This window comes from Balaenoptera musculus, chromosome 15 (assembly GCF_009873245.2).
Source record: "Balaenoptera musculus isolate JJ_BM4_2016_0621 chromosome 15, mBalMus1.pri.v3, whole genome shotgun sequence".
NCBI classification, from domain to species: Eukaryota; Metazoa; Chordata; class Mammalia; order Artiodactyla; family Balaenopteridae; genus Balaenoptera; species Balaenoptera musculus.
Window position 1 is genome coordinate 24766936 of NC_045799.1, and position 19637 is coordinate 24786572.

Here is a 19637-nt window from a genome sequence, read left to right on the forward strand (position 1 = left end):
CACTGCTCCCCTTCCCCTAGGTGATGAGTCATATACCCCCTTTTGAGTCATATACCTCTTTGAGACTGCGTATTGCCTCTCTATACTATTTTAAGAGGTGATTAATTAGTTTGAAAAAAAGATTCTTGATGCTTTTAAAAAGACAAACAACTGGTACAATGGACCAAAAAAGGGAAATTGAGGTTTCAAGCTCCAACTCTGCTACTGACAAGTTACATGACCAAAGAAAAGTTATTTAATCTCTCTGTACCTCAAAAGTGCATTTACCTGGATTAAATGATTCCTTAAAACCTTCTCAGCTATAATGTTCAACTAAATTACACTTCCACTGCTGGTCACGTTTTAGGGATATGTGAGGGAGGGGGAACATTCAGGGCATGAGGTAAATCTGCTATGACAAACACAAGTACAGCAGAAACTGGATTCCAAAAATGTTATATTCTGTTGTTGAAGATTAATATTTTGGAGATTTTAACATCCATGCTGCTCACCCTTCTAGTATTTTGACCTCAATTTCTCAACATAATTATCTGACAAGCTGTGTACTATGATTCCTTAAATTTTCTTGATACTTAGAATCGCTCTTCCTCCTAGACCTTGAACGCTTAAACTCCTACAACCTTCTATTCCTTCTACTTGCCTCCTACTGTATCTTTTATTCAGTCTCATCATAACTTTAATCCCCTATCTTCACAGTCCATCAGTTCTCTTCAATTCTCACCTGGGCTCCGTCATAGGCTACTTTTCCAAGAACCTTAATTCACTATTGCCCAATACTCGCCACCCCCAAGCAATCTTTTCACTACAACTAGTCCTTCATTTACTTTTCCCACTACTGTTCTCTGGGGTCAACAAGTAATGCTGGACAATGTTCCAGTTGAGAAATTACGTGTGTATTACTAGAGTAAATAAACCAGGTAAAGTACCAAATTAAAGGGGCAGATAGTTCTACAAAAGGTCCTAATAAATCTTATGCTGGGCCTGGTAAGGAAAGTCCTGAGGTTCTCATTTCCAATGACTCACAAGACAAAAATTCTTTTTTTGTGCTGCCTAAGTGAGTACTTTTTTCCTGTTTAAAAAAACAAAAACAGGGACTTCCCTGGTGATCCAGCGGTTAAGAATCTGTCTTGCAATGCAGGGGACACTGGTTCGATCCCTGGTAGGGGAACTAAGATTCCCACATGCAGCAGGGCAACTAAGCCCACGTGCCACAACTAGAGAGAAGCCGACGCACTGCAACGAAGAGCCCAGGCGCTGCAACAAAAGATCCTGCACGCCACAACTAAGACCTGATGCAGCCAAAAAATAAATATTAAAAAACAAAAAAACCGGGGCTTCCCTGGTGGCGCAGTGGTTGGGAGTCCACCTGCCAATGCAGGGGACACGGGTTCGAGCCCTGGTCTGGGAAGATCCCACATGCCGCGGAGCGACTGGGCCCGTGAGCCACAACTGCTGAGCCTGCGCGTCTGGAGCCTGTGCTCCACAACAAGAGAGGCTGCGATAGTGAGCGGCCCGCGCACCGTGATGAAGAGTGGCCCCCACTTGCCACAAGTAGAGAAAGCCCTTGCACAGAAGCGAAGACCCAACACAGCCAAAAATAAATAAATAAATAAATTAATTTTTTAAAAAAGTACTTAAAAATAAATAAATAAATAAATAAAAACAAAAAACCAACCAAACAAAAACAAATCAAATCTCAAGTCTCCCAGAAGCTGAAGAATTAGAAATGACAGGTGACTATGACAACCTACACCACAGGTTCAATGAGATTAGTGTGGTGGTATTAAAATTAACAGTAATAAAAAGTTTAACAGTAATTTGCAAGGACAAAGAGCTTTTGCTAGGTCCTATACAGTTACACAGACCCAAGCAAAAGACAGAAAATGTTAATATTAGGCTTCTCTAGTCTATATCTTTTTTTTTTTAAGATGGCAGAATCCTTTAGTGTATTTTTTTTTTTTTTAAAAACATCTGTATTGGAATATAATTGCTTTACAATGGTGTGTTAGTTTCTGCTTTATAACAAAGTGAATCAGCTATACATATACATATATCCCCATATCTCTTCCTTCTTGCGTCTCCCTCCCTATCCCACCCCTCTAGGTGGTCACAAACACCGAGCTGATCTCCCTGTGCTATGCGGCTGCTTCCCACTAGCTATCTATTTTACATTTGGTAGTGTATATATGTACATGCCACTCTCTCACTTTGTCCCAGCTTACCCTTCCCTCTCCCCGTGTCCTCAAGTCCATTCTATAGTGTCTATATCTTTCTATTCTGACAAACTTCACTTTCTTAAAAGCTTGATCACTTCAAAAAGACTGAGGCAACATGGACTTCAGTTCACATTATTCAACAACTTCAACTGGGCTATCCATACTGCCTGAAAATCAATCATTTTCTACATCTCTAATCTACTCCTGGCCACATTCCCATTGCTCACTGAAAACTTTTCCCATCTCCTCAAATACCTAATCCCAATTTGCAGATGACCCTGACTCTACCTCTTCCCTAAAATGATGATTATCAGCTATCCTTCTTTTTTCTCTATTTTAAAATTTCTCTATGCCACTAATCATCTTCATCTGTTTGTTTCCCACCTCTGGGGAAAAGAAAATCTATCTTCACTTCTTCAAGGCTAATTTGTCTTGTGGGTCTTTGATTTCAGGACACAAATAATATGCTCTAGGACTTTTCACCATCATTTAACACTTTTCTTCTCTCTTCCATCATCTTCCTTCTTCTAGATTGTTCCTCTCAGTCACAAGTATAATTAAACACTTCCTCAATCTTAATTACTCTTCTAGCTGTCCTCTCATTCTCCTTTCCTTCACTGTAATTCTTGGTATTTATGCAATTAATGTATTTAGTGCATTTTAATTTTTAAGACATTTTCAAAATAAAAAGTAATTTCTAATTATAAAATAAAAATTACCTTCAATCGTACATTCTAGAGATTATTACCATTAAGAGATAATCTCTTGTCCATCCTTTTGCATTGGCTATGACTGATCATACAATGTATGTGATCACACAATGTTTCATATCCTGGGTGAGTTTTTGTTTCTTTATTATTCATTATATACTGGGCATTTCACCCAAATTATCCAAAAACATTTCTAATGACTGTAGAATACTCTATCTTATGGACATACCATAATCTAATCTTTTTTTAGGGAAGGGAGTGACATTTTCTATTTCCTTCAGGTAGACTGCCAGAATAGAATAGCTGGGTCAAAGTAGGCAAATATTTTAAACTGAAATATTGATTGCTAATTTAAGAAAAAAATATTTTTAAAGGTAATAACTGATCTGTTCTCCACCAGATAGATATGAAAATGCCCATTTCACCATAAAGTATTTATATACTTTTAACATTTTAATATATTATCCCATTGTGCCTTCCTCCCTCCCTCCCTCCCGCCCGCCCTTCCTTTCTGGCTGCAGGTCTTCATTGCTGTGCGCGGGCTTTCTCTAGTTGGAGCGAGAGGGGGCTACTCTTCGCTGCAGTGTGCGGGCTTCTCAATGCAGCGGCTTCTCTTGTTGCAAAGCATGGGCTCTAGGCACGTGGGCTTCAGTAATTGTGGCACGCAGGCTCAGTAGTTGTGGCTCGCGGGCTCTAGAGCACAGGCTCAGTAGTTGTGGTGCACAGGCTTAGATGCTCCGTGGCATGTTGGATCTTCCTGGACCAGGGCTTGAACCCGTGTCCCCTGCGTTGGCATGCGGATTCTTAACCACTGCGCCACCAGGGAAGCCCCTATTTATATACTTTTAAATCTTTGCCAATTTGGTAAATAAAAACATGAATGTTCAACAGTATTTCATTTATAGGCCATCTGAGTTTCCTCTTCCATGCACTGTATATGTCTGTCTTTTGTACATTTTTCTATTATAAAGGAATAGTTTTTCCTCGTTATTTGTGAGAGCTTTTTACAATCCGAAGGTACTAATTTCACATTGGTTAAATAGTGGTCATTTGCTTTTATATGTTTGAACATACAAGAGTTTTATATTTCTACATAATTAAATGTATTCAGAAATATTTTCTCCTAAAGGTTTTATAGTTTCATTTTTAAAAATCAGTTTAAAAAACATAGAATCTACCTTCATTTGGGGATGAGCTAAAGCTCTAACCTGATTTTTCTTTTTCCATACAGCCAGTTTTCCCTGGCTTGATTAGGCTAAGATCTCATTCTCTCCTGCAGTATTTGATAATGTTTGATAATGTTAAATAATACACCATCTTTTAAAAACATTTTTCTCTTAATTTCTGTGACACTGCTTTTCTAATCTTGTACTCCCCACTACTAACCACTCCTTCTTTGGTTTGTCCTCTTCCTCCACTTTACTAAATATAGGTCCCTATGGTTCTGTTCTTGTCTTACTTTTCATTCTCCACAAATTTTCACCTAGGGTCGCAAATTCCATTATTTCAAAGATCATCTTTAAAGTAATTCCAAATCAGAAACTCGAATCTTTGTCTCATTCTCATCCCCTGGTACCAAATTATCAGCTAAATGCAGGAGATCTAGAATAACTCTCCAATGCTAAAGCTACTCTTCCTCCTGTGTTCTAGTTCTATGGGTGACTCTGCTACCCTCGCAGGCAATTTGACTTTTCTTCTCTCCTGTGCCTCTTGACACTCAATGCCTAAGTCCCACTGATTTCACTGGCACGTTTTCTCTCTCTCTTCTACCACCACTGCTCCAGTTCCAACCCTCATTATCTCTCAGTGGATTACTGTAATAAGTTCCCACATAGGTCTTCCCACCTTCACCACCACCATACAATCCAAACTACACATGACTGTCAAATAATTTTTCTTATGGTGTTTTGATCATACCAATGCTCTGTTCAAATATTTTAAAAGACATTCCTCTCCAGAGAAAAAGATTCTAGAAGCCTATACTTGCAAACCAAAATCTCCATCTGGCTCCAACCTCTGCAGTACTAAAAATAACATTTATTGAGGGATAAGCACTTACACGGGAGGCAAAAAAAGCATTTCACTTTAGGCAACAGTAAAACACACTCAGGCTCTGAAGGTAAGGCAGTCCCAGGTTCAACTGTACCATTTACACTATTAACTGGCAAGTTTCTTTCCCTTTCTGAGCCTCAGTTTTCTCATAACCTGTAAAAATGATACCTACCTCATAAAAATATTTAAGGATTAACTGAAATAACAGGAAACATGTTCATCATACTGCCTGACACATAGTAAGAGGCAATAAATACTGATTGATTCTACTTTCAAATTCACCACCTGCCATTTCCCACTTTCAATTACTCTATTTTCAGCCAAATACTGAGGCTAAAGATTTCCAATAAAACCCCTATGTTCTTCCCCACCTCCATGACTGTTTTTCTTCTTTCCACCTATAACTCCTTCATCCAATTCCCTCAAGACATGCATATCCAAATTATAACTATGCTTAATGGTCTTAGGTCAAATGCCATTTCTTCCATGAAGTTTTTACACATTTTATAGACTGTTTCACATTTAAAAAATCATGTATCATTTTCTAACAAATACAAGTAAAAGCAGTTCAAAAAAGAAACAGGATTCAAACCAGCTCTGAAGTAAAAGAGGATGAGATTAAGATCGAGTGACATTTCTGGCAAGCTGTGCGAGCCTAGATTTTCAAGAAATAGACTTTGTTACATAACTGAAAGATTTCCCATAATAGTTTGTTGAAATCTAAGAAATACCTGTATGTCTCACGAATAGTGGTTCTCAAAGTGTAGGACCTAGTCTATCAGTATCACCCGGAAACTTGTTAGAAATGCAAATCTTGGGCCCCATCCTAGATGTAACAATTTGGGAAGAGGACACAAGGCTTGGCAATCTGTGACTGGGCAATCTGTTGTTGAACAAGTCTTCCAGGTGATTCTAATGTACTCTGAAGCTTGAGAAACATGGTGACACTAAAACAGCACTGGTGGTTAACTTTAGTTCCTTTAATGAGTGGTTGTGGAGCTAAAATCTGAGATGAATTTTGAAAACCAATATGGAAACCTATATACTGTATAGAATTGCCAGTGTGAACTTATCACCACCATTATATGTGAAAAGCAATTAGCTACGAATTAGTGCTACTAAGGCTTTGTTCTTTGCTTCAGTCTTATAAACCCCCGCTTATCTCACCATACATATGTACCTGATCGAAACATGGAGAACCAAGATGCTAATATAATAAGGTCACAATATCAAATCAAAGATTAACAGTCAAGAAGGTACATCCAAAAACAAAATCTTGAACGCCAGGCACCAATAATCTTGGTAATTCATAAAAGTGACAGAAGACAACACTGAGAAATATACAACATCCAGACATGCTATGGGGGAAAGGAGACCAACAGGACTATACTGACGATATATGCAGTGCTTGAATTAAAGTAAAAGAACCTAAAGCTGTTTAGTAAGCTTCTTAAATGACTGGGGGGAGGGGGAGGTTTTGCCTTGTTCACATGCCGTGTAGTTATGAAGTGGGCAAACAAAAGCAAAGGATTCACCACCATGATTGTTGTGTAGCAACATTTAAACAGCATTTGACAGCGTACAAAATGTTTTTCAAACCCATCATCTCAGAGGTATGCTCTCTGGAAAAGGCTAATGCAAAGGAATTCATGCTTAACACAAAAGACATGCTCAAAGATTAGTCTGGCAGTCTCATAAACCTAGAAGACATTGTTCCTCAGATTATTTGTGAACAATGATTCACTTGGGAAAATGTAAAGCATTGATTAAATAAATGGCATGAAGCCAGGGCTCTAGCAAGGCCTTTGCAAGAAACTTACAGCTGTCTGGTTTCATAAAGTATTATAAGAAAGATTTTGCAAAACAGAAATGAGAGTGGCAAAACAGAACCTTTCAATGCACTATAAAATTCTACCACATTCTCACTTATTAATGCAAAAGTATGGGTTTATTAGGCAAAAGAGAAGTTATTTGACCAAAGAAATCTGAAATATTAAAACATCTTTATAAGGGAAATTTCATGACTTCAAAAAAGCTATGAAACATAAACATAAAAAGAAACACAAGAGGCATAAGTTGTCTTCCAGAATACAGAGATAGTTATTAATTTTTAAAACCTTTTCTATTGCTTTTTAATCCCAGTGAGAAAAATTATAGCCCAGCTTTCCTAGAAAAGAAAATAGCCCAATGATGACCCTGGGATTCTGAACTTCCCTACCTTTGGAAAAGTGCCAACATATTCACTTTCTATAAGCTGAAAAAGTATTAGCGGTGGGGTATCTCTGGCCTACTCTAGAGAACTGCAGTCATACAAGCTTAGGGTCTTGAATTTTCCATAAATATTTCCTTTCTTACCTTGAGCCCTGAAATTTTTGATAGTCATTTATTTTTATATCAATCTGAATTTAAAAGTTTTGACTAAAATGAAACTTATTCATTCTCCCTTGTTTCTTTCTGCATTCTGTGGTACATAATAAGTGAACTCTTACCTTGTTTCATCCTTGGGTCTGGAGCCATCATCATTCTGTGAAGCACCTTTAACAACAATAAAAGTTGTACAGAAAACGAGTTTCAGAAAGTGGTTTGCACCTTTTTCTTAAACATGCTATGTAAACAAAACCTTTCACCAAATCTTTCTAGTAAAGAATATACTGGAACAGAGTTAAAGTCCAACATGTTATTTAAAAGGAAAATATGATAAGTGTTCATGTGATTGAGAAGTTTTACCAAAATTTTGTGCAAATGATTATTATGTGTAAGAGATGTTAATTAGTCAAGGTATATTACTCATACGCTGCTTCTGCCTTGTTTGAAATATGTCGCGCTTGATTCTAATTCAAATGTATTTTAGTCATCTTTTGGGGAGGAGTCAACTACCTCCCCAAAAAAGTGCTGATTACCAGCAGGACGATGATAGAATAGATTTTGAAAATAGAAAAATCAGTAAAATCTTTCTTATGCAAAGGTCTTGAAAATAGCTTCAAGAATAGGAAAGGCACAAATGGATCTCAAAGTGGCCAAAATGAATGCCACAACATTCACACTTCCTTCAAATTTTATTCGTGGGAAATATCCTTAGGATTCAGTAAGGGCCTGTGTATTATACAAGTGATAGAAGGAGGCTACTAGAGGTAGGCACATGGATTGCAGCAAAAACAGTATATAGAGAAGTTTAAAAAACTATGAAATGCAAAAAGAACTCAAGTTTAACAGTCTAGGTCCATTTAGCTAAAGAATAATAGTCCCTAAATACAGTCTCTAGTTTCAAACAGTGAAATCATCACTATATTACTCCAAAGCATAACTAATGAATTCATTAAAAAGATGCTGAGTCACCACTATACTACTACTATATCATACTCAGCAAGGTTGGCAAGTGTCTTATCTAGAAATGTTACATTTTAAAAAAATGGTACAGGTAGATAGATAAAATGTGGTACACCTATGTAATGGAAAACTATTCAGTAATAAAAAGGAACAAACTACTGAAACATGCTACGTCACTGATAAACCTGAAAAGACATTATGCTAAGTGAAAGAAGCCTGACACAAAGACTACATATTGTTATGATTCCATTTACATAAAAAGTCCAGAAAAGATGAATTTTTAGAGACAGAAAATAGATTAGTGGTTGCTCTAGGCTAGAGGTCAAAATGGGATTTCCTGTGAATAAGCAGGAGGGATCTTACTGGCGAATGAAAATGTTCTAAATCTGATTTACAGTAAATGATTGAATCACTCCATTAAATTACTAAAAATCATTAAATTAACACACTTGAAACAGGTAAATTTTATGAAATATAAAATACATGCCAATAGAGCTGTTAAAAATGGTTTTAAAAAACACGGTACAATGAAATACATTTTGGCTGAAAACGGTATGCTTCAATTTTATAAGAATTATTTTTATATGGAATATATTCCCCTAAAATAGCTGATAAATGACATAAATGAAATCAGAAAACCAAAACAAAATGTCATAAGTTATTAAAATCAGTCAGTGTTCCACTTTTTTCAAAAAATAAGAAGACAATTTGAAATAATCCATTTAACTCTACCAATAATTGCTACTTCTAAACTTTATCATTTACTACAGTGAAGCATAGTACATATTTAATGACATGGACTGAGGCCAGACTGCCTGGGTCTGTATCCTAGGTTCAACATGTACTAACTTTGTGACCTTAGAGAAATACGATTGATTTTCCTGTGCCTTTTACCTCGTGTATAAAATGGGAACAATAATGATGCCTACTTCACAGAACAGTAGTGAGAATTAAACATTTAGAACAGTGCCCAGCACATATAAGCACGCCATAAATATTAACTATTATTGTTTCCTGACATTTACATTTCAAAGTCCGAACAAGGGTTATTATTTTTTTTTTTTATTTTTTAAATGCAAACCCTTTAGCATAGCCTGCAAGGCCCTTGATAATCTGGTCTTTTTTTTTTTTTTTAATTTTATTTATTTATTTATTTATGGCTGTGTTGGGTCTTCGTTTCTGTGCGAGGGCTTTCTCCAGTTGTGGCAAGTGGGGGCCACTCTTCATCGCGGTGCGCGGGCCTCTCACTATTGCGGCCTCTCGTTGCGGAGCACAGGCTCCAGACGCGCAGGCTCAGTAATTGTGGCTCACGGGCCTAGTTGCTCCGCGGCACGTGGGATCTTCCCAGACCAGGGCTCGAACCCGTGTCCCCTGCATTGGCAGGCAGATTCTCAACCACTGAGCCACCAGGGAAGCCCTGGAACAAGGGTTATTTTTGTTCAATCTTTTATTTCACTTCAATACAGAGTAAAGCCATAACTATGAAATTCATGACATAAATTATTTAGATCTAATTTTGCACTTTCAACGGGAGAATAGTTAAAAAATATAAATCTGTCTAACACTTATACAATCAATGTCCAAGAAGAGGAAAAAGGCTGTACTTAAATTGGCATTTTATAAACATACTGCTGTTTAAAAGTATTCCCAATCCAAATTTCCTCCAAAAAAAACCAAAAAAACCTGATCAGATTTCTAAATACACATTTTACCCAGAGGACACTTTGTTAGAAGATCAACAAAGATCTCTTCTATTCTACTGAAAAGGATCCTCCTGCCACAGAAGAACCAGCTTTTAGATGAAGCAATTTAACACACTATTTCTACTACTTGGGTGCCTAGCAATCTCAAAAGCAAAATGAACAAACAAGTGAACTGATACTAGAGCAAGAACAGGGTGCATGCAGTAAGCAAATGTGAAAGACAGGGTTACCCTGAGGGCTGTGAGGTGGATCAGAAACAAGGTGAGGGGGCTGAACCAGAGACATCCACATTAGGCTGGGGATCCCAGAAAGGAGCTAAAGTATTCCCAGGTAGGTGACACATCTGGCACTAACAGAAGCAAAAGAAATTTTCTTTGGCCAAAGAATCCCCAACTTATTAGGCCCTTGAGATTCCCCCAGACTAAGATCAAATATAAACTGGCAATCAAAGAGCCATAACATATAAGAAAACAAGCTTCCATGAAGGAGAGTCAAAACACTTATATCCCCAAATATTTCTGATACTGGAATTTTCAAATGGAGAATATAAAAAACTGACTTATCAAAAGAAAACTAACAAGCAAGAAATAAGAAACTATCAAAAACAAGCATCAGCAATTCCACTCCTAGGTATATATCCAAGAGGAATGAAGACATGCACAAAGAAACTTGGACACAAATGTTTATAGCAGCATTATTTATAATTCATTAATAGCCAAAAGGTGGAAATAAGGCAAATGTCCATCAGTGGACAAATGGATAAAAAAAATTGTGGCATATATACACACAATGAAATATTATCCAGGGAATTCCCTGGCGGACCAATGGTTGGGACTCTGCGCTCTCATTGCTGTGGCCCAGGTTCAATCCCTGGTCGGGGAACTGAGATCCCACAAGAGGCGCAGCGTGGCCAAAACAAACAAACAAAACCAATATGCTAAGCAAAAGAATCCAGACACAAAAGGTCACATACTATATGATTCCTTTTTTATGATACACTCAGAAGAGGCAAATCCATAGAGACATATCAGTGGTTACCAGGAGATGGAGGGGAGGGGGAACAGGGAGTGATTACTTAACGGATAATGGTTTGGTTTTTGGGGGTGATGAAAAAGTTTTGAAATGAGAGGTAGTGGATACACATCACTGTGAATACACTAAATGCCAATGAACTGTACACTTTATAAGGTTAAGTATTATGTAAATTTCATCAAAATTAAAAGAATAACAAAAAAGAGGCATATTTGAAGAAACAATAAATGTTGTAAAGCTGAAAATGCACTTGTGTCATATCCCAGCAATCCCACTCCCAAGTATACAGCCTACAAAGACCCTTCAACCTATGTACCAGGAGACATATATAAATACAAAAATGTTCAATGTATCACTTATGTTCATTATGGCAAAAAATTGGAAAGAGCCCAAATGTGCTTTGACATAAAAATGGATAAACTGTGGTATATTCACCCCATGCACATATGGTCACCATATTTTTGATAAAATATATAAAATGAATATACAATGGATAAAAGAATATACAATGGAGAAAAGACATCCTCTTCAATAACTGGTGCTGGGAAAACTGGACAGCTACATGTAAAAGAATGAAATTAGAACACTTCCTAACACCACACACAAAAATAAACTCAAAATGGATTAAAGACCTAAATATAAGGCCAGACAGTATAAAACTCTTAGAGGAAAACATAGGCATAAAACTCTATGACATAAATCACAGCAAGATCCTTTCTGACCCAACTCCTAGAGAAATGGAAATAAAAACACAAATAAACAAATGGGACCTAATGAAACTTAAAAGCTTTTGCACAGCAAAGGAAACCATAAACAAGACCAAAAGACAACCCTCAGAATGGGAGAAAATATTTGCAAATGAAGCAACTGACAAACGATTAATCTCCAAGATTTACAAGCAGCTCATGCAGTCAATAACAAAAAAACAAACAACCAAATCCAAAAATGGGCAGAAGACCTAAATAGACATTTCTCCAAAGAAGATATACAGATTGCCAACAGACACATGAAAGAATGCTCAACATCATTAATCATTAGAGAAATGCAAATCAAAACTACAATGAGATATCATCTCACACTGGTCAGAATGCCCATCATCAAAAAATCTAGAAACAATAAATGCTGGAGAGGGTGTGGAGAAAAGGGAACACTCCTGCACTGCTGGTGGGAATGTAAATTGATACAGCCACTATGGAGAACAGTATGGAGGTGCCTTAAAAAACTAAAAATAGAACTACCATACGACCCAGCAATCCCACTACTGGGCATATATCCTGAGAAAACCAGAATTCAAAAAGAGTCATGTACCAAAATGTTCAGAGCAGCTCTATTTACAATAGCCAGGACATGGAAGCAACCTAAGTGTCCATCATCGGATGAATGGATAAAGAAGATGTGGCACATATATACAATGGAATATTACTCAGCCATAAAAAGAAACGAAATGGAGGTATTTGTAGTGAGGTGGATGGAGTTAGAGTCTGTCATACAGAGTGAAGTAAGTCAGAAAGAGAAAAACAAATACAGTATGCTAACACATATATATGGAATCTAAGGAAAAAAAAAAAAAGGTCATGAAGAACCTAGTGGCAAGACAGGAATAAAGACACAGACCTACTAGAGAATGGACTTGAGGATATAGGGAGGGGGAGGGGTAAGATGTGACAGGGTGAGAGAGTGGCATGGACATATATACACTACCAAACGTAAAATAGACAGCTAGTGGGAAGCAGCCGCATAGCACAGGGAGATCAGCTCGGTGCTTTGTGACCACCTAGAGGGGTGGGATAGGGAGGGTGGGAGGGAGGGAGACGCAAGAGGGAAGAGATATGGGAACATATGTATATGTATAACTGATTCACTTTCTTATAAAGCAGAAACTAACACACCATTGTAAAGCAATTATACTCCAATAAAGATGTTAAAAAAAATGGATAAACTGTGGTATATTCACCCAATGGATTATTATACAGCCATGAAAATAAGTGAGTTACAGACACAAAATGGATAAATCTTAAAAGGCAACACTGATATTTTCATAGAGCGCAAAAGGACACATGCACGTGTGAAAAAAAAATTTTAAAGCAAGGAAATGATAAATTCAAAGTTCAGAATAATGATTATCTCTAGGGAGAAGACAAGGATTGATATAGGGAGGAGAACACGGGTGGATGCAATGATATTGTTCATATTCTAATTCTTAAGATCAAACCCGGGTCCCTGGCAGTGACAGCACCAAGTCCTAGCCACTGGACCACCAGGGAATTCCCAATACTTCCATTTTTAAAGTAGCACTGATAAATATTAAAAAAAACATAAGTGTGTAAAGGAAGTTTTGCTGGCTTTTTTGTGACGTTAGTTAATATTCTGAGCAAACATTTAAAATAATCAAATATAAGTAAAATTTTAAAAAATACCATTACAGCAAAGTTTCTCTCTATAAAATAATTAGTTGGTACCCAGACCCAGCAGAGGTATAGTAATTTCAAATAATATTTGGTATAGCAAAAAACTTCATCTAGTTTCTTAGAATTTATTTTACTGAAAAGAAACATTATAGATATAATCACACATGAAAATGACTATTTACCCTAAAATCAAAAGAAACCACAATAACTAGAGTTTAATGAGAAAGACTGGGAAAGAATGAGATAAAATCAAAACAAAATGGAACATACACAATAAGAACTGGAGGTCACATATGCCAAAAACTATCCCCAGATTAATTTTAAATACATTTCCAGAGCATCCATGGTAAATAATAAAGATCTTTACAAGAATATGTTCCTATTTTATTATCATAAATTTAAAAGTAAAATAGACTTTTATTTCTCTTTAGGAAAACTAATGCCTTTGATGATGATACTTTTCAGTGTTTCTTGTTGAATGCCGTATTTGGGAAGACAGGTGTTAAACTAACCATCAACCACCACCACCCACCCAAGAAGTCAAAATACATGAATGAGAAGTTCTTGCAGAAATGAACAACTACCTACTCTCAATTTGTTAGGTTAATTTAGATCTGAGAGCTACAATAAGTCTACCTAACTAGCAAATTAAATAAAGGTTTCTCCTTCCCAAAGACTCATAAAAGCAGATTAACTCTGTACTTAAGAAAAGGAAAACATCAAGACAAATTATGTAATTACTTCCTAAACAGAAAAATAAGAAAGAGTATCAAAGAAAATGTTACAAATGACACTCAGTTGGGATATTAAACTTGTTCCCTGAGTGAAAACAGTGGTAGAGGAGGTAGAATGGGGAACATAAAGCTCTCTGGTTTTTAAATAAAGCTTGAAGTGGGAAGAACAAACAAACATAGTGAGTAAACTCTGTTTCACCTGAAAAAGAGTTTACTTATATAACTGCCATTTTTAGAAAATTTATCCACCAAAAAGAATGAAAATTTTATCTACCAAAAAAATGAAAATTTTAACTATCAAAAGAGATAATGCTGTCTTACTAGAAAAATATTCACAGTATATCTAAATATATAACAAGCTATTATTTGGTGACTTTTAATACCAAAATTCAGACAGATTTCTTTTTATAAGCATTATTTTTAAATTAACCAAAAATGTTAAACTCTAAAATCCTATGAGTTCTTCCACAAAAACTTTTTGTTTTTTAATTAATTTTTTATTGGAGTATAGTTGATTTAAAATGTTGTATTAGTTTCTGCTGTACAGCAAAGCCACAAAAACTTGACTGAACACACAGAGGGGGAAAAAACACTAAAACTCTGTAACATTAGAAAAATATTAGAATACAAAAGCAACCAACCAAACAATGCTCAGATGATAGAAATTCAATTTTAGCGCTACTCTAATTTTCATTTCTGGCTTATAGTTAAAGTTACAGAAATGGAATCAATCAAAAAACAATACAAGTGAAGCTCCCACCACAGATGCTTGTGGACTTAATTGGGTTTCCTTTGCTTACTTATAACAACTCATGATTTGATTTAAAGTTCCTAAATTTTAAAGTGTGAAACGGAAAGTGTATTGGAAAGAAAAGGAAACCAACAAATATTTGTGTTTCAATCTTGACTCTGCATCACACTTGTTGGTGTGATACGGGACATACTATTTAAACTCTCAGAGCCTCACTTTCTTTTATATGCAAATGTCTTACAAAATTGTGATGGTTAAATGAATATATATGTAAACACACCAACACAGTGCCTGGCACATGGTAAACATGAAACAAATGGCAGCTACTGTATGTGGCAACTCTAGCCCTAAAATCCACTGTGACTTCCCAGTTAAAACCTCTCTTTACTTCAAAGAATGAGATTAAATTCTGTCAATTATTTTCCTACTTGAGTCAAAAACTGGTTACACAGCAATGTCCACTTCTGTAGGAAACAAACATTAAAGTCATAAGTATAATATGCAGTTTAGATTCTACTCTGAAATATGAAGGCTGACATGCTTTACTTTTGTTAATTATTAAATATTCTATATTAGTAGCAGTTTCAATTTGTAGGAAAAAAAACTTAGGAAGCTATAAATACTGAGGTTTTAGAGCAGTTTAACAATGTAACTTAACTTTTATTACCTTCCGGAATTCCAACTTATAGAAAAATGTAACTATTACAGAGTTCCTGTGAATAACAGTCAATTAAGATGAACATGTCAACTCTGAAGCAGTATAACCAATTCAGAAATTTCTTTCCACCCTCATTAACCCCAAAGAACCAAACTGGAAGACACACCAGGACTATCTTAAAGGTTCTGCTATTAAAAAGGGTCAAGAGTTAAAAAGGAAGTAGGAAGTCTTCCAAAGTAGGAACAGAAGTACAGCAGCACCTGACAAATTGCAAAATGTTTCGTAAGGCAGTTTCTAAGTAAACAAAAAGATCTTTGTCAGACTAATCAAGGAGACCATTAATATGCACTTTGTCTTGGGGCCTCTACAGTCTGTGTTTCAAGTGAAAATACACTTATTAGTACATTAGTAAGGGTTGAAAATATCTAAAGGGAATCCACTGAGAAGTGGTTTCATTAAGCATGCTAGCTGTGCAGACACTAACTCAGGTGCTATCCAACTTCTTTTAATTACAGCTCATATTTATTTCCTTAACAAACACTAGTAAATCATAAACTGTAAAATATATCAGCATACATATAAAGAATTGGTTCTGTCATTATTATAACTCAAAGACATCTCAATAAATGTAGCCTACAAAAATGCAAGAGGAATGGCAAATGGATTCCAGTTTGTTACTGGCTTGTCTGGTACAGTACTAAGAAGGATTTTGAGTCAAATTTAAACTCAATCAGACACTGCTACAGAGAGTAAACTATGTCTGCCATTAGCACTGGAGAAGGTGTAGCATCAAATGTGCCATACTAACTGCCACTGTTGGCCTACAGAACGGATACTTTATAAATCAATTCATCATGCATATGGCCAACTGTGATGTGGCTTTTACTTGGCTAGCTTTTCAACTTACAGAAAAATGTTTTCCTCATAGAAACAATGCACTAAAAGTTTAAAATGAAAAATGTCTCTTTTTAAAAAGGAAATAAAATAATTTCTTTAATGTGGAAAAGAACAGCAATAATTACAACATACTACAGTGGCTAATGTAAGAAGAATCATTAAAGACCCTATATAAGAAGTGATTACTTACTTTCTGAACATGTAGTTTCACCATTAGCAACAACTTCAGACTCTAGCTGCAGCCCATCAAGACAAACTGACAAATCTCCTATTGTCTCTGTTGGTTCTTTGTCACCTACAAGCTGTAAAGTCACAACTACTTCCTCAACTGGAAGAGAATAAAATTATAGAAAATGGTCACTTTTTTTTCCTTTAAGTCTTAACTGTTAAAAACAAAACTGTCAGAAAAACTTTACATTTATGTGTACACAATTTGTTTTAATACACTTCACCCAAGGTTTCAGGCCTTTTGACGCCAAAAACATTTTAAAAATAGAACAAAATTTCCTAATGGTTAATATCCACAACGTAAGATACTAAATAGCTTAATCATCTCACTTACTATATTCATTCTCTTTTACAAAATGAGCCAGCAGGACAACTAAGACTACTCAGCAATATATGCCTGAATTATATTGACTGAAAACATAATTTAAGAATGAATTTTCATCTCGTAAATCCTAAATGAGAAATAAAATTCTTAGAAGTATGTTTTAGATACTCAAGGATTAAATATCTGTTTTAAAATCATGATATATTAATTAAAATAAGCATGTTTCAAATTTTTATATATCTATAGTATATATAGACATCTAAAGATAGAGATATACACATATAAATAAAACCACAACCATCTAAAATGAGGAAGTTTTTAAAATAAGCATTTGAAAAGGAAATGTCAAAATATTAACCACATTTGTCTCTCTGCAGTGAGATTACGTTTTTCCTTCAGCTCTGCTCTATATTTTTGTTTTCCATAATTGAGTATATAGCCTTCAATAAATATCTATTTACTAAATAAATATTTATTTAAAATATTAGATCCAAAATGAATGGCCAAACCATGGTTACTCAGAATGCATTAAACAGTTCAAGATCCATCTCCCTATTAATATTATAACCAAGTAAACCTAAAAACGAATAGTGAACATAGTTTCTCCACGTTTGGCATATTAATTTCTTGCAGAAAAACAAAAGCTGAGCATATTCTATTGTTTTTACATACATACGTTTCATATTGTTTGACTTTAATGTTTCATAGATATCTAATGCAGCAGTTCCCAACAAAACATCAGATTTCAGTGTCTGGTGACTCCACACACGAAAATGTAATTTACTCACAGGGGTGACGATACTACAGGTGAAAAAAAAGGTGAAAAAAAAATTTCCTTTAAATATCACAACAAGATCGTAAATAAATTATAATTAAAATCTTCTCACTGCACACCTTACAGTTTACTGTACAACCAAGACTGCCTATGGTCATCTTCACTTGTCACTGAACTATAGGGGCAATTTCATGCATGTATATCATCAACAAAAGTAAAAGTGCTCACCATGCTACAAACTGTTGAAAAATCAGTTTTACTTTCCTAGTACAAAAAAGTGAATTTATAAATTAAATTCTTATTTTATGTCAGGTAGTATGCTGAGCTTAGGATTATTTCATTTAATCTTCACAGCAACCCTGAGATGAGAATTACCACTCCTATCTTCAGATATAGAAGCTGATATTCAGAGAGGTTAAGCAAATTGCCCAACATCACACAGCCAGTCGGTGGCAGACTGTAATCTGAACAAAAATCTGTCATTAAAATTTATATTAAGAAGTTTCTCGGTCAGCTACTTAATGATTTGAGGATTATATTACCCCAAGTTTCACACTGTTAGAGGCAAAGTGTCTGGGACAACTGTCAAATAAAGACTCTTCCATACCTTGCTAAATGCCAATACAGAATAGAAATTTGAATTTGCAATAAGCTGTATAAAAACTATTTCAATTAGAAAAACAGGAACACTATATAACCTACCATAGTCCTATGGTTCAAGGTTATAAAACAAATTCTAGAATTTGTCTAGAATCAGGGATCGAACCCATGCCCCCTGCAGTGGAAGTGCAGAATCCTAACCACTGGACCGCCAGGGAATTCCCAGTGACAGGTATTTTAAACAAACTAAGAAACTGTCACCTTATCACTGCCTTTTCTTTTTTGTACAATGTATTCATTCTCTTTCAAAACTTTCAGATGTTCCTTTCAGGAGAATGTATATTAAGAACACATTTCTCGGGGCTTCCCTGGTGGCACAGTGGTTAAGAATCTGCCTGCCAATGCAGGCGACAAGGGTTCAATCCCTGGTCCAGGAAGATCGCACATGCCGCGGAGCAACTAAGCCCGTGAGCCACAACTACTGAGCTTGCACTCCAGAGCCCAGGAGCCACAACTACTGAAGCCCGTGTGCCACAACTACTGAAGCCCGCACGCCTAGAGCCCGTGCTCTGCAACAAGAGAAGCCTCCGCAATGAGAAGCCTGCGCACGGCAAAGAAGAGTAGCCCCCACTCACTGCAACTAGAGAAAAGCCCTCGCACAGCAACAAAGACCCAACGCATCCAAAAATATAAATAATTTTTTTTTTAAAGGAGCACATTTCTCTGTTAGTCATTTGGGAAATTATAATGGGGATGGGATAAAAGAGTTAATAAATTTAATTTTACTTTGAGAGACAATAAAGTATACCATCAAAGATGGTCTACTCTAAATTATTTCAATTCAAATCTTGAGAGAAGACTGGAAAGCCTGCTACCCAACAATGGAAGCTGTGTTAAAATTGCAGGCCAATCTGCTGCAACTTAAAAATTCAGATCTTGAGCTATGATCCCCCGAACATCTGGGCTTAAGAACAGCACTACCATATAGGGCTACATGGAGAGTTTCTTTTTTCTTAACTTTTAAACCAGTAAGGAGTTCATGTCGTTATCAGCTCAAGAGCCCTAAAGTACATTTATTGTGAGCACAGATAGCTGGTAGAAAGTAGATGAGTATTCAGTCTATTATTCTGAACATCTCCAGTCGTTATTGGAGGCTGTGGCCTTTTGAAGATTTGTTTTTTTAAAAAATGTTCCTCACATATTGTTTAATTTAGATCAAAT

The 19637-nt window shown here is 35.9% G+C and overlaps 1 protein-coding gene across 3 annotated transcripts in view; it reads right to left on the minus strand.

Moving 5' to 3' along the window:
• Positions 1-19637, minus strand: part of ITCH (itchy E3 ubiquitin protein ligase) — a 122819-nt gene that overhangs the window by 50666 nt on the left and 52516 nt on the right. For all 3 annotated transcript variants that reach the window (XM_036825208.1, XM_036825210.1, XM_036825209.1), the window contains exons 5-7: positions 17718-17842; positions 16679-16816; positions 7468-7513 (exon numbers count right to left, since the gene is read on the minus strand). In XM_036825208.1, the coding sequence (XP_036681103.1) occupies positions 7468-7513; positions 16679-16816; positions 17718-17842 (309 nt within the window). The remainder of the gene's footprint in view (positions 1-7467; positions 7514-16678; positions 16817-17717; positions 17843-19637) is intronic.